This window comes from Sparus aurata, chromosome 17 (genome assembly GCF_900880675.1).
Source record: "Sparus aurata chromosome 17, fSpaAur1.1, whole genome shotgun sequence".
In the NCBI taxonomy this organism is placed as follows: Eukaryota; Metazoa; Chordata; class Actinopteri; order Spariformes; family Sparidae; genus Sparus; species Sparus aurata.
Genome location: NC_044203.1, coordinates 958,275 through 973,205, shown reverse-complemented (window position 1 = coordinate 973,205; position 14,931 = coordinate 958,275). Strand labels below are relative to the sequence as shown.

Below are 14,931 nucleotides of genomic sequence, written 5' to 3'. Positions count from 1 at the left end.
CTCACAAAACTTTAATTTAACTAAGCTATTGTTTTAATGTTTCGAAATCGTGTTTTACCTTCCCAAAACTTTAACATGGCTTAAAAGTCAAATTTTGTCTACGTGAAAAGATGCGACATGAGTAAAATCACTTATCACTCAAAAAGAACTAAAACATGATTAAGGCATAAAACACTTAAATATACAATATAACCAAGGACTTATACATATTCCTTCTAGTTCTATCTTAACAAAACATGTCAGAGACATTTTACTGGTAAATAAATAAGTATTAAACACAAAGAAGTATAATCTGAAAGTCTGTCCCCATCACCAAAGGGAGGGGCTGGTTTCTCCCCAAACCAAGCTCATTGAGCAATAGAACTATCTTGGCTTGACAATAACATGGAAAAGATCTATTGTATGACCTTCTTATGCTATTTGGGAATCTGCTAAACTTGAGAAGATGTGATTGTAGCTAAGATATAAGTTATTCAGAACGTATTGGAATTTGGATGAGAATAGAGACTGCAGTGAGATTGGAATGTCAGACCAGGGAAAAATAACGGTCGTAAATAACAGTTTGACACGTGAGGTGGAAGAACACACAGATTAGGTTTCCCACCTAGCCTTCCCCCACTGGAGAATGTTTCAGAGGGAGAGAGATGTAGATTAGTAAGACACATTACATCACAACATCTGTGTTAGAAAACAGTCCTCATGGCTTCCAGTTTGGTGAGCGATGGAGTAGGCAGCAAGTCGGAAGGGCTTTGTCACCATTTGACATTAATTTGATATTTGCACTATTATTTAGTCATTGGGAGCGTGGTGAACCAACTTCGAAAGACTTTCTCCGCAGTTGTTATCTTTAACACTCAATTTGTCATGGGTTAAAAAGATAAAAAAGCTGAAAACGAGAGCGGACAAGATGGCGGTTTAGCCTCCCAGCAGCTAGCTAGCAATGAGCCCGCAGAGGACGAAAATGAAGACAACCCACCGGCAGCGTCCCTGGGGGACATACAGAAACTGCTCGCGGGCATGGAGGAGCGGATTATTACAAGCCTGGCGGCACAAATTTCAGCCAACCACGCCGCCATCGCCAGACATGACCAGACAATCCAAGCTATTGAAACCTCAATGAATGACTTCCAGGGGAGACTAACGACGATGGAGTCCACAGTCGGCAAACTTGCTAAAGTGAACAAACAACTGCAATCAAAGGTGGACGACCTCGAAAACAGGTCAAGGAGATGCAACATTTGTATAACAGGCATACCGGACCAAAGGCAACAAACCAACCTCCTTCATTGAATCCCTCCTGGGAGAAATCCTCGGGCCCCGACGCTTTCCCTCGCCCTCCAACCGTGGATAGAGCACACAGGCTGGCCATCCAAAGGAGACAGGATGGCGCACCACGACCCTTCATAGCCTGCATCCACCACTTTAAAGTGAAGCAACAAATTATGCAGTTTACCCGAGAGAAAGGCTCTCTAACCTACAGAGGCACGGAGATTCACATTTATGCAGATTACAGTGCTGAGGTGTCCAGGAAGAGAGCCGCCTTTCGGAGTTTCTGGAGGAGCGACAACCAGCTGGGTGAGTCCCCCCCACAACCATGATGATGAAGGAAAACACCGGGGACGTTATTCTCTTCTACCCCAATCTTGTTGGATTGTTTGGTGAGTGAATTAAACTACGGATTTAACTAAAATGTCCAGCACCTGAAGTCTGAACAGTCATTCGTATCTGAAAAAGCTGTGGCCCCATTTCTCTTTTTTCTCTCTCTTTTTTTATTATTATTATTTTTTATTCCTCCCCTCCTATTTTACCCACGTTTAAACGAACAGTACCTGGCAAATACAGACTTATACCATACGCTTTGGACACTATACACACGGCGGGGTGTGAAATATTTAATTTATCCATTACTATTGCTGTTCTCTGTTCTGTGTTGGATTTGGTCAGGGGGTTGTTTTTGCCTATGGCAGACATGCCTGGTCACTCCGTTAATGACCCAGCTGCTTTTCCTTTCTCCTTTTTTTCATAAATAATGCTGGCTGGCCTGTCCGCTATACTATACTATACAACCCAGGTACCAGGGTAATTTTATTTTATCACATTTAACATCCGAAATCGTCATCTACATCATCATTACATCGTTATTATTTAAATTTTTATCTTTTTTCTCGGGTTGTATCTTTTCTTTCTTTTTTTCCCCTCTCTTTTACATGGACACATTACTAATGTAAACTTTCACCAGAAGAATGAAGGGAAATTGACTTTTATAACAACTCTTTCTTTGAGGTGAAACTAATATATGTTCACAGTCCCTGCCTCCCTGTGATTTTCAACTACAGTGAAGGTTTTAAAGGACAGACTACCTAATTCACTGAGAACCAGTTACCTTAGTTCACAGCTTTAAAGCTTATATCCCTTGTTGTTTGTTTACTGGGATTAATGTAAAAAAAATTTGCTATTTTGCCTACTACCCAAAGATTTAAACATAATCTATAGAATTATTTCGAACACACCTTTATGCCTTGATGATATCTGATGACATACTCGTCGGTTATATATAATTTTTCTTTCTAGGCTAACAATACTGCTTTTCATAGTACTGCCACCTAATTATTTAGGTGCTGACTAAGAAACAGTCTTCTGGTATGGTCTTGCTTGGATACTTGTAAAATAGTGGTCCACCAAACTCAACCCTACTTTTTTATGTATTCTATGGAAATGTTTTTTCACAAAGACAGAGCTTGAAGTGCAGAGTTAAACAAAGCAGAAATGAATAAAGGTACTAGCCGAGAGATAGGGACTATAGGTTTACACACACACGATTGGAATATTGTTTCTTCTTCTCTTTTTTATTTATTTATTTATTTTTATTTTTATTTTTTCTTCTTTCCTCTTTCTACTTCCCCCTTCCACCAATGTTTCCTGCTGCTACGTATCCCTCAGACAATACATCACCTTGTTGTCACTAATCCATTTTGCGTCCCCACCTACTATTCTCCTAAACAAATATGAAAAACAATCTCAATAATGGGATAAACAACACCACTAAGTTCACATCCTTGAATGTAAAAGGAGTCAACAACCCAGTTAAAAGACAAAGAATTATATCCTACCTGCAGCAGTTGAAGGTAGATGTTGCATTTTTACAAGAAACACATCTCTGCAATGCTAATGCTTCCATCCTTAAGCGAAGCTGGGTTGGTCAAGTGTTTCATTCCAAATTTAATTCAAAAGTGAGGGGAACAGCCATATTAATTAACAAAAACATCTCTTTTCACTCTCAAGAGGTAATTAGTGACCCCAACGGGTGGTACATTATTGTTGTTGGACAGCTATTTGCCAACCCGGTAATTCTAGTGAACTTGTATGCACCAAACTGCGACAACAATAATTTTTCGAAAAACTATTCCTGACAATAACAAAGATTGATAATGGGTACCTCATAACCCTTGACAGGTCATCAACCAACCCCCAGAATCTTACTAGGTCAGTGGGAGTGGTGAGAGACTTTATGGGTCAGTGCGGCCTTTCGGATGTTTGGAGGTTTAATTTTCCCCACGCCAGAGCTTATTCCTTTTTTTCAAACGTGCATCATACTTACACCTGCATAGATTATTTTTTACTTGACAACAGGCTGTTACCCAAGGTTAGAATGTGTTCATATACCAGTATTGTGATATCAGATCATGGCGCCATCCTTTTTGACCTGGACCTCCCAAACCGCCCTCCCTCAAATAGGATTTGGAGGCTCAACCCCCTTCTATTATCGGATGAGAAATTTGTAGAATTCATTTCATCCCAAATTGACTTTTTTCTGGAGACAAATACTTCCCCAGAGATTTCACATGCCACATTATGGGAGACTTTTAAAGTTTACATTCGAGGACAAATCATAGCCTACACCTCCACACTTGTAAAAGAAAAAAAATCAAGATTTCAAGATATCTCTCAACAAATGTCAGATATTGACTTAAAATATGCTCAAAGCCCCACCCCAGATCTGTATAAAGACTGCTTAAAACTTCAAACTGAATTTGACCTGTTAACCACTGATGAGGCAACACGTCTCATTATGAAGGCTAGGCACAACACCTACGAGTTTGGGGACAAAGCGAGTAGACTTCTAGCTATGCAAGCTCGTCAGGCAGCTGCCTCTCGCTCAATTACAAAGGTTCAGTCACATACCGTTGAGTTGCTGACAGACCATTGTGACATAAATAACACTTTCTAGCGATTCTACTCTGACCTTTACACGTTTGAATGCAGTAATGACTCCGATCTCCCTCATAATTTCTTTAAAAATTTGACTCTCCCTGCTGTGTCTGAGGACCAAAATACCAAACTGAGCGCAGACATCTCAATTTCCGAAATTGTGACGGCTATAAAATCTATGCAAAATAACAAATCACCTAGCCCTGATGGGTTTACATGTGAATTTTATAAAAGTTTGCCCTGCAATTAGCACCAACACTCCAAACAATGTTTAAGGAAGCACTCTCACTAGGGACTCTCCCTATGACGGTGAGACAAGCCTCAATCTCCCTACTGAAAAGAAAGATAAAGATCCGCTTTTATGTTCATCATATCGACCAATCTCTTTGCTAAATGTCGACTTTAAAGTATTATCTAAGGTCTTAGCTAAGCACCTGGAGAGTGTAATTCCCGATATTGTCTCGCCTGATCAAACAAGATTTATCCAGGGCTGTCACTCGTATTCGAATTTGAGAAAGCTATTTAACATAATCCACTCAGCTCGGTCAAAATATCCTGAGGTAGTAATTTCACTCGACGCAGAAAAAGCTTTTGACCGGGTTGAGTGGAACCACTTATTTTTCACCCTTTGAAAATTTGGCTTTAAAGAAGAGTTTGTCGCTTGGGTCAAATTGCTTTATTCCTCTCCTCTGGCATCGGTAGTTTCTAATAATACCCAGTCTGCTTATTTTCCTCTTGGAAGGGGGACAAGACAGGGGTGTCCTCTGTCCACCCTCCTGTTTGCAATTTCAATTGAACGTCTAGCAATAGCACTGCGACTCTGCAACGATTTTAAAGGTATACAGCGGGACGGCCTGGAGTTTAAAGTCTCTTTATATGCAGATGACTTACTTCTATATGTCTCTGAACCAGCCTCATCACTTCCCCCCATTCTAGACATTCTGAAACAATTTGGGAGAATTTCGGGATACAAGTTGAATTTGCAAAAGAATGAAATGTTTTCCTTAAAAGCTGAAACAGATTCACCTCTTTCTAACCCTCCCCCCTTTAAAAGGATCCAAAATGGCTTTAAATACTTGGGAATTGAGATCACCCGCACTTTGTCTGTTTTCCTGTTTACAGCTGTTAAGGAGAGCAAAGAATTTCACTGCTCTCCTTAACAGCTGTAAACAGGACATGAATAGGTGGGCCTCTTTACCACTATCAGTAGCTGGACATGTTAACCTTATCAAAATGATAGTATTACCTACATTTATATATCTCTTCCAAAACATCCCAATTTTGATTTAAAAAATCTTTCTATTAAACACTTGATAAAATCATTATTTCTTTCATATGGGGGAATAAACCCAACCGTATCAGCAAGATCCACCTCCAAAGACCAAAACACTCAGGAGGGCTAACCCTGCCAAATTTCCTTTTTTATTACTGGGCATGCAACTCACAAAACTCAATCCACTGGCTTGAAGATAAACCAATCACAGGAAGGGCAGACTGGGTGCAATTAGAAATTTCATCATGCCGATATCACTTGGGCTCAGTGATTTGCCAGCCTTGCCCCTTGTCTGTAATAAATAGACTTCAAGTACAATAGTTAACCATTCTATAAGAATTTGGGATCAATTAAGAAAACATTTTGGAATACAAGGTCCTTCTATCCTCTCCCCTATTAAGTTGAATCACATCTTTACTCCCTCCTGTACAGACCCTACATTTACCCAACTAGTGCAGTGCCCGTAAGAAGAGTGTATTCCTATAAAAAAAGTGGGAGGTTAAGAGGCTTTTTCATGGATGGCCAAATGAGGCTGTGTTTGAAGGTGGGGCGTCAGGGATATTTAGGTTTGTTGTGAAATCCGATATTCCAGGGTATAATTGGCTGTTTTTGACTATTTTTGATTTTGCCATTATATTTCACCTTAAAAACTATTTACTTGGTGTCATTATTTTCAGCACAACCTCACATGTGTGACTGTACAGTTATTTATTTTATTTTGACAAACTGTATTAACGCAATGGACCTAAAATCACAAAAAAAAAAAACATAAAATCCGAGTAGAAAAAGTAGCTTTTTTTACTGTGAAAACCACAAATATGTTTAAAAAACCATTTTTTTTTTTTTTTACTTATAATGCAAATATAAAGTGATGTTTGCTAAATTTGTGCATACATTTAAAAAATGTACAAAGTTATATGTAACTATTTACATTTAAATGCAAGCAATGCTCAGGTCTGCCTGTGCTCCTGCCTGCTCCACATTCAGCTTCTCCTCATTATTCGTGCCGATGCGTCCGGTCCGTCGCCTCGGGATGTGGGCCATGTAGCTAGCTGCTAGCTAGTTTAATCTCATTAATCCACAACAGTCAGTTTAGATGCACAGAACAGAACAGAATGGGACCGAACCGCCGGCAAAATCCCGGTCCAGCTTGCGCCGCTGCAGGTATCAATCCGCTTGTTTCTTCAGGTATGTCGTGGGCTTGAGCTCTGCAGTGATTGGCTCTGGTGCGCACGTGACCGTGGTGGCTCCGGTGGACAATGCTCAGCTGAATTTGTAAAGAATTATGAAATAATTTAGTCACGGTATCATTGCAGTCCAAGCAAATGCTTAGATGCACACCACTGAACCACGCAGCAGCCATGTTGAAAGTCTTGGGTCAGTGTGATCCTGATCCGCAGAGATATTTGACAGAAACACACACACACACACACAGACAGACAGAGATTCCGTGCTTTTATAGAGAGATGGTTTGATAAAGGGATCAAATCAATCTGTAACTTATACATAGAAGACACATTTGCGTATTTCTCACAACTATCCCAAGCCTACAATTTACCTAAAAACCATTTCTTCCGTTACTTACAGGTTAGGAGCTTCGTACAAAAGACGTTCCACTCATTTCCAGATAAGCCCATAAAATCACACATAGGCTGTATTCTAGAATTGAAATCAGACAGTAGAGCACTGATAGCCCAGATCTATGACCTCATTTAGTAAATTGACCCACACTCCACTGAAAACTTAAGGAAGGCCTGGGATTCTGACCTTGGAGTAGTTTTCAGAGATGATCAGTGGAATTCCGTCTTAGATCTGATACATACATCATCTATGTCTGCTAAACACAGCCTAATCCAACTGAAAGTCGTACACAGAGTTCACTTTACTAAGGCTAGGTTGGCAAAGATTTATCCGAACCTTGACCCACTATGCCCCCGATGTAGAGGCCAACCTGCAGACTTAATACACATGTTCTGGCTATGTCCGAGCCTTTCTACCTTTTGGACAAGTATTTTTAAAGCTTTCAGTGAGATGTTTGGAACCCGATTAGATCCCGACCCAAACTGTGCCCTCTTTGGTGTTACATTTTATTTTTATTTATTTATTTATTTATTTGCACTATACAACAAACAAATAAAATCAACAACTTCCAGAGGAAGCAGATTGTGCAGGTGAGATCAGAAAACCCGGTGGGGCTTATAGAGTGAATCTCACCTCCTTACTTCAATACAACAATAATGAAAAATAATAATCCACAACATATGATAATAATGATAAAAATAATAATAATAATAATAATAATAATAATAATAACAACAATAACAAACCAACAACAATAATAATAACAATGACAATAGCAATAATAATAATAATCCACAAAATAACCAGTAGCCCTTAAATAATTTACAGCATAAAATCAATATACCCTTGGTCTTGTTCCCTCTATCTACAAACTTGCCTCCATCACCCCCATCCTCAAAAAGCCCACCCCTTGATCCAGCTAACCTCTCAAACTACCGTCCCATCTCCAACCTGCCGTTCCTCTCCAAAACTCTGGAACGCATTGTCGCCACCCAACTTCACACCCACCTCCAGTCAAACAACCTCTACGAACCCCTCCAATCTGGTTTCCGCCCACTTCACAGCACCGAAACTGCCCTTGTTAAAGTCGTCACTGACCTCCTCACGTCTGCAGACTCTGGTGCCCTCAACATCCTGCTACTACTAGACCTCAGCGCAGCCTTCGATACTGTCAATCATTCCGTCCTCCTTAAAAGGCTGCGCCAGCAGGGTGTTGAGGGCACTGCTCTCGACTGGCTTACCTCCTACCTCACCGACAGGCAACAGTTCGTCTCAGGGGGTCCCTCAGGGCTCAGTCCTCGGCCCCCTTCTCTTCATCTGCTACCTGTTCCCCCTTGGACACATCATCCGCAAACTCAACCTTGACTTCCACTGTTATGCTGACGACACCCAGATCTACATTCGCACCAAACCCATCCAAAATCCTCCACTCAACCACATCGAGACCTGCATCTCTGCAATAAAAACATGGCTGTCCCAGAACCTCCTCAAACTCAACAGTGACAAAACAGAGCTCCTCCTCATTGGCACCAAATCCACTCTAAACAAAACTGGACCCATCTCACTCACCATTGACAGCTCGATCATTTCTCCCTCCCCACTGGCACGCAACCTTGGCATTATCCTTGACCCCACCCTCTCCTTTGATCCCCATGTCAGCTCCACTGTGAAGACCTCCTACTTCCACCTCCGCCGCATTGCCAAAATCAGACACTGCCTCTCCCGCCCTGCTGCTGAATCCATCATCCACGCCTTCATCTCCTCACGTCTCGACTACTGCAACTCCCTCCTCACTGGCATCCCCTCTCATTCCCTCCATAGACTTCAAACGGTCCAAAACTCTGCTGCTCGCCTCCTCACTCACACCCGGTCCCGTGAACACATCACCCCCGTCCTCTACACCCTCCACTGGCTCCGTATCAAACAACGCATTGACTTCAGTGTACTCCTCCTGACCTTCAAAGCTCTCCACCACCTGGCCCCACCCTACCTGACTGGACTCCTCTAGACGATAACACAGCCACCACACAAAACGCTCTGAAGCTCAGCATCTCGTCCTCTGAAGCGACTGAATCATTTACTGCTTTCTTCAGATGTGGCGGCAGTGTAATGTCTGTTAATAACATCTCTCACACACGGCGGCTTATCTCCTTTGAAATGGTCCAGAGCATAGATGACTCACACGATTCCTTATTCGTCAGTGTTATTTTTCGAAGCCATCTTTTTCCCCAGATGCGTTCACTGTCTGAGATGCCTGCTATTTTGTGATAGACTTCTGCAGCTGTCTAAGGGAAAGGTATACACATATTTGTTGTTCTTTACAGATAGCTTACACAGCTTACGCTGTAAGAAGCACTACCACGGAAGAGCCTGGAGTGTCGGCTCCTACCTCCCCCTATTCCCAAAGGAACAGCGAATATATGTAAATATATGTTCATTTTGAAAAATCAGCAAACTCTTTTTGAAAAATCAGCGAACTCTTTTTACATGAGTGTGTGAGTTTGTGCAGTAAAGCTAGCTAGCAAGAAGCTAGCTACTTGACAGCCATGGCTTCCGACAACACCACCCTCATAAAAGCAAATAAACAAATATCTGACCTCAAAGACGACATCCGTCGACTCTCCCAGGAGTTGCAGAAGAAACAGGCCCTGTTGACCTCCTGTCTGGACATTGCCCATGAACAATCCATGCTCACTCAAAGCGGCCCTCTAGGATACTGCTCCATGGGATACCTCCACCTGTCCGCCGCCTTTCACTTCCTCAACCCCCAGCCTCCAGTCATCCTGGGCTGAAGTTGTGATCCGCGGCAGAAAGGGAGCCAAGGATACGACTGTCTCTCCTCCTCGCCTGAGCCTCTCCAACCGCTTCGACGCCCTGGCCGACAAACCAGATCTCCGCCCGGTCCCGGGAGGCCCCGCCACCTGCTCTCTACACACGGCTGCTGGCGGTCGTACGGCTCCTGGCTCCGGGGGCTGCCTGCTTCAGGGAGCCGCTGGCCCCTCTCCGCCTGCGACCGCTGGTGCTCCGGACTCGGTCTCGGGCGGCTCCACGTCCAGGATGGCTGGCCCTACACCTGCGGTGAGGGAGGTTAGCTCCCCCGAGGCTAGCTCCTCCCCGCCGTTACCTGCCGGTGACCGGAGCCGCTGTGCTTCGGTCACGGATCGCTTGTCTTCCAGGACAACCATCTCTACTTCTCGCCGCAAATTCCTGAAGGAAGCCGTTCTCCGACGCTCTGGAGGCGTGCGCCACCCGACGTCGCTGGCGGACTCTCTTCCTCCTGGGGCCGGGGCGGCCGACCCACCGCAACACCTGTCCTGCCGGGCACCGTCGCCAATCCTGCCGTCAGCACACGCCCCAGATGCTGGATCACCACCATCCCTCCCGGCTCAACCTCATCCTCGCCCACTCTTTCCACCAACCACCCTGATCATTGGGGACTCCATTACACGAAATATCCGCTTTTTCAACGCTACCACCTGTTGTCTCCCCGGTGCCACAGTCCTGGATATCCTGGAAAAACTTCCTCGGCTGCTGCAGTCTCTCCCGTCCTCCATTACCCGACTAGTTATGCATGTAGGGACCAACGACACGGCTCGGGGTGCCTCTGAACTGACAAAACATGCTTTTATCTCCCTCCTGGACTTCCTTCACACTTGTGGAAAATCTGTTTTTATTTCTGGCCCCATTCCCACATTTGGTCGCGGCGACGTGCGCTTCTCCAGATTATTAATGCTCAACACCTGGCTCAAACCTGCCTACTACATCCGAGGTCTTAACTTTACGGACAATTTTAATCTCTTCTGGAACGGCCCCTCCTTTTTTAAATCCGATGGCATCCATCCTAGCACCACAGGTGCTCGCATGCTTGCAGCCAATATCCAATATTCCGTACATAATGCTACACGTGACTGACTATTTACACCACACACCCCCTCCTTTGACATTCTTCCTCACCCCATGCCAGCAGCAGTACAAAGCACAGTCCAGCTCTCTAGCGCCCCCGTCCCTCCCACTCAGCCCATAAAATCCATCTGGTCCAACTCCCGTCCCCCTTCACGCAACACTGGCCGGGCCGTTGACCACAGTGTCCTAGCCTCCCTGCCCCGGTCGGCTAGTAGCACTGCCAATTGTGAAAGCACCACTGTCAACTTCGGTTTACTCAATATCCGTTCACTCACGAGCAAGGGCCATCTTATCCAGGATCTCATCACTGACCATAAGTTTGACTTTTTCTGTTTAACTGAAACCTGGCAACAATCCAACGACCTCTCCCAACTCAACGAATCTACTCCTCCGGCATTTACTTACACCTGTCAACCCCGTGGCACCGGCCGGGGAGGGGGTCTCGCAATAATCCAACACGAGAAGTGGAAAGTCTCGCCGGTGCCTACCCCTGCTTTCACCTCCTTCGAATCCACTGTTTGTCAGCTCTCTGGACCGACTCCCACCATTATTGCTACTGTTTACCAGCCCCCAAAACCAAATATTGACTTTCTACATGACTTTGCTGCTCTGCTCACCCACCTATCCACCCTTTCACCAAACAACATAGTACTGGGAGATTTTAACATTCACATGGACAATACCAACAACCCACTTACCAAAGACTTTACATTCTGCCTCGACAGTTTTGGATTTCAACAGCACACCGATACCCCCACTCACTCCAAGGGTCACATTCTGGACTTAATCTGCTGCTCTGGTGTTTCCCCTTCCGATCTAACTGCAGTTGAACTCCCCATAACCGACCACTTCCTCCTCTCATTTAATGTAAAACTCTCTCTCTCCACTACCAAGCTCCCCCGTCTCATTTCTTTTCGCAATATTAAGGATATTAACTTAGATTCCCTCTCCTCCAGCATTGACTCCCTCATGGCCACTCAGAACTCACTCACCCTCGAACAGCTGGTTTCACACTACAACACTGGACTCCAACAGATACTCAACTCCCTTGCTCCGCTAAAAACCAGATCTGTCTCCTTCTCCCTTTCCGCTCCCTGGTTTACCCCCGAACTTCGACTTATGAAAGCTAAAGGACGACAACTCGAGCGGCTATACAGGAAAACTGGACTTCATATTCACAAAGACATTTACAAAAATCATATGTTACATTACAAGAACTGCATTACCCAAACCAAATCCAATTATTACACTGCTATAATCTGTTCCAACAAAGGTAACACTAAATCACTATTCTCACTGTACAAGAATATCACCCAAGCCCCAGAATATCTACCATCTCACCTCTGTTCAACTGCTTTCTGTAACTCCATCATGTCTTTCCTCAGTCAGAAAATCCAGATGATCCACCAACATCTCAGCTCACAAACCACCCTCAATGTCATATCCGAACTTCCTCCTCCTACCCACTTTTTCTCCTGCTTCCAGCTCCCCACCTCCGCATAAATTTCAGATCTTATCCGCAAGTCCAAGCCATCCACCTGTCAGCTAGACCCTCTCCCCACGGTTCTGGTCAAAGCCTGCCTCCCTTCCCTGGTCCCTCTCATCTCTGCCATTATCCACTCCTCTCTCTCCACTGGAACTGTTCCTACACCATTCAAGACTGCCGCAATTTCCCCAATTTTGAAAAAACCCAGTGCAGATCCCACAAACTTCAATAACCTACGTCCAATCTCTAATCTCCCCTTCATTTCCAAGATTCTTGAAAAAACAGTAGCAACTCAACTCCATTCTCATTTATTCAACAACAACCTGTACGAACAGTTCCAGTCTGGTTTCCGCCCTCTCCATAGCACAGAAACTGCACTCTTAAAAATAACCAACGACCTCCTCATGGCAGCTGATACTGGTTTACTCTCCATTCTCATCCTCCTCAATCTCAGTGCAGCCTTCGACACCATCTGTCACACCACCCTCCTCAAGAGACTGTCCTCCCTCGGTATCACTCATACTCCTCTAAACTGGTTCAAATCATATCTCTCCTGCCGTACTCAGTTCATCCAGCTCAAAACCTTCACATCCCAACCTTCCCCTGTCACTTCTGGTGTGCCTCAGGGCTCTGTCCTGGGGCCCCTCCTCTTTATCATTTATCTCCTTCCCCTTGGCAATATCTTCCGCAAACATAACATCACTTTTCACTGTTACGCAGATGACACCCAGCTCTACCTCGCCAGCAAACCCACTTCCAACCTCCCTCCCTCCTCCCTTACCGACTGCTTAACTGAAATAAAATCCTGGTTCACTTCAAATCTACTAAAACTCAACTCTGACAAAACTGAGATTCTTCTCATTGGCACACAGTCAACACTTTTCAAAACCGACAGTTTCCCCCTCATCATTGATAACTGCTCTGTTTCCCCCTCCCCACAGGTTAAGAGTCTGGGTGTCATCCTCGACAGTACACTCTCCTTCCAATCTCACATCAATAACATCACCCGGTCTGCTTACTTCCACCTACGCAACATCAACCGCCTCCGCCCCTCCCTTACTCCCCATACCACTGCTATCCTCGTCCATAGTCTCATCACTTCCCGTCTGGATTACTGCAACTCCCTCCTCTCCGGTCTCACCCACAAATCCCTGCACAAACTTCAACTGGTCCAGAATTCAGCTGCCCGTGTCATCACCAGAACCCCCTCCATCCACCACATCACTCCCGTGATGGGGAGCAGAGCTTTCAGCCGCTCTGCTCCCCGGCTCTGGAACTCTCTGCCACCCAAAATAAGGAACATCACTACACTATCTGATTTCAAGTCCAAACTCAAAACACACCTGTTTAAGATCACCTTTCTTAGTTAAATGAATTTTCTGTCCATTTTTACTGTTTTCTTCTCTTGTGTACTTTGTGGCTTAAATTGTCTTTGTTTACTGTAAGGTGTCCTTGAGTGACAGAAAGGCGCCTATGAAATAAAATGTATTATTATTATTATTACCTGTCTGACCTCCTTATCCCCCACCGCCCCTCCCAAGCCCTCCGATCCTCCTCCTCTCTCACTCTGACTATACCACCAACCAAACTCAAAACCTTCGGACACAGAGCCTTCTCCAGAACTGCACCCCGACTCTGGAACTCTCTCCCCCAACCCATCCGTGACTCTCCATCACTTACCACATTTAAATCCCGCCTAAAAACCTACCTCTTCGCACAAGCCTACGACCTCCCCTACCCATAACTACATTCACTCCTGCCCTCTCCCCCTGACCCCCCCCCCCCAACACACAAACACACACACACACACACACACTCTCCTTCCACTCTCCTCACTCATCAGCCCCCCCACCACTCTTCAATCCATCCTCCCACCTCTTGACTATTGTTGTACCTGTTTCTGTCTGTTTGTCTGTACCAGCGTTATCTACTCCACGCCCCACCATTGCTTTTGTTTCCCTGTCGTGCTTTGTCTTTTGTTATCTTTGTTTGCTATTGGTGTATTATCTGTGTCTGCTATATCTCTGTAACCGACTTTGGGTCCTTGAAAAGCACTATATAAATTAAATGAATTATTATTATTAAAAGATAGAAATAAAATGTATGTATGTGTATGAGAACATGTTAACCTAAGCATAAGTACAGTATATCAAGTCAGGTTCATCAAAAATATCCTAAGCTTATGTTTGAATTGATTTACAGTAGTTGACTGGGATGAAATATGAATATATCTGTTCCATAGTTCTGCCCATCTGTATCTTATAGAGAATCGACAGAGTTCAGTACGGAACTTTGGGAGATGTAACCAATTAGCCTGTCTTGTATTGAGTTTATGTACGTCACTGTTAAACTGAAAAAATGCTTTACAGGGCAAAGAAAACTGATGATGCTGAAATATATTTTTGAAAATAAATATGCAAGTTAGATATTTGTTAAAGTTAAAGACTGATAAGATATTCAGTTGTTTGAACAGAGGGCC

General features: G+C 44.2%; 1 protein-coding gene across 1 annotated transcript; it reads left to right on the top strand.

Moving 5' to 3' along the window:
• The first annotated feature begins 9,609 nt into the window (after nucleotides 1-9,609).
• LOC115567150 (uncharacterized) lies at nucleotides 9,610-13,822 on the top strand. The gene is made up of 3 exons (XM_030393441.1): nucleotides 9,610-9,803; nucleotides 9,874-10,916; nucleotides 12,471-13,822. Exons 1-3 carry the CDS (start codon nucleotides 9,610-9,612, stop codon nucleotides 13,820-13,822), a joined length of 2,589 nt encoding a protein of 862 aa, XP_030249301.1.
• The last annotated feature ends 1,109 nt before the right edge of the window (nucleotides 13,823-14,931 follow it).

Coding starts and splice junctions, on each gene's coding strand:
- LOC115567150 (XM_030393441.1), top strand. CDS start 9,610: ATGGCTTCCGACAACACCACCCTCATAAAAGCAAATAAACAAATATCT. Junction 9,804..9,873: donor TCCATGGGATACCTCCACCT/GTCCGCCGCCTT, acceptor GATCCGCGGCAG/AAAGGGAGCCAAGGATACGA. Junction 10,917..12,470: donor CATCCATCCTAGCACCACAG/GTGCTCGCATGC, acceptor CCTCCGCATAAA/TTTCAGATCTTATCCGCAAG.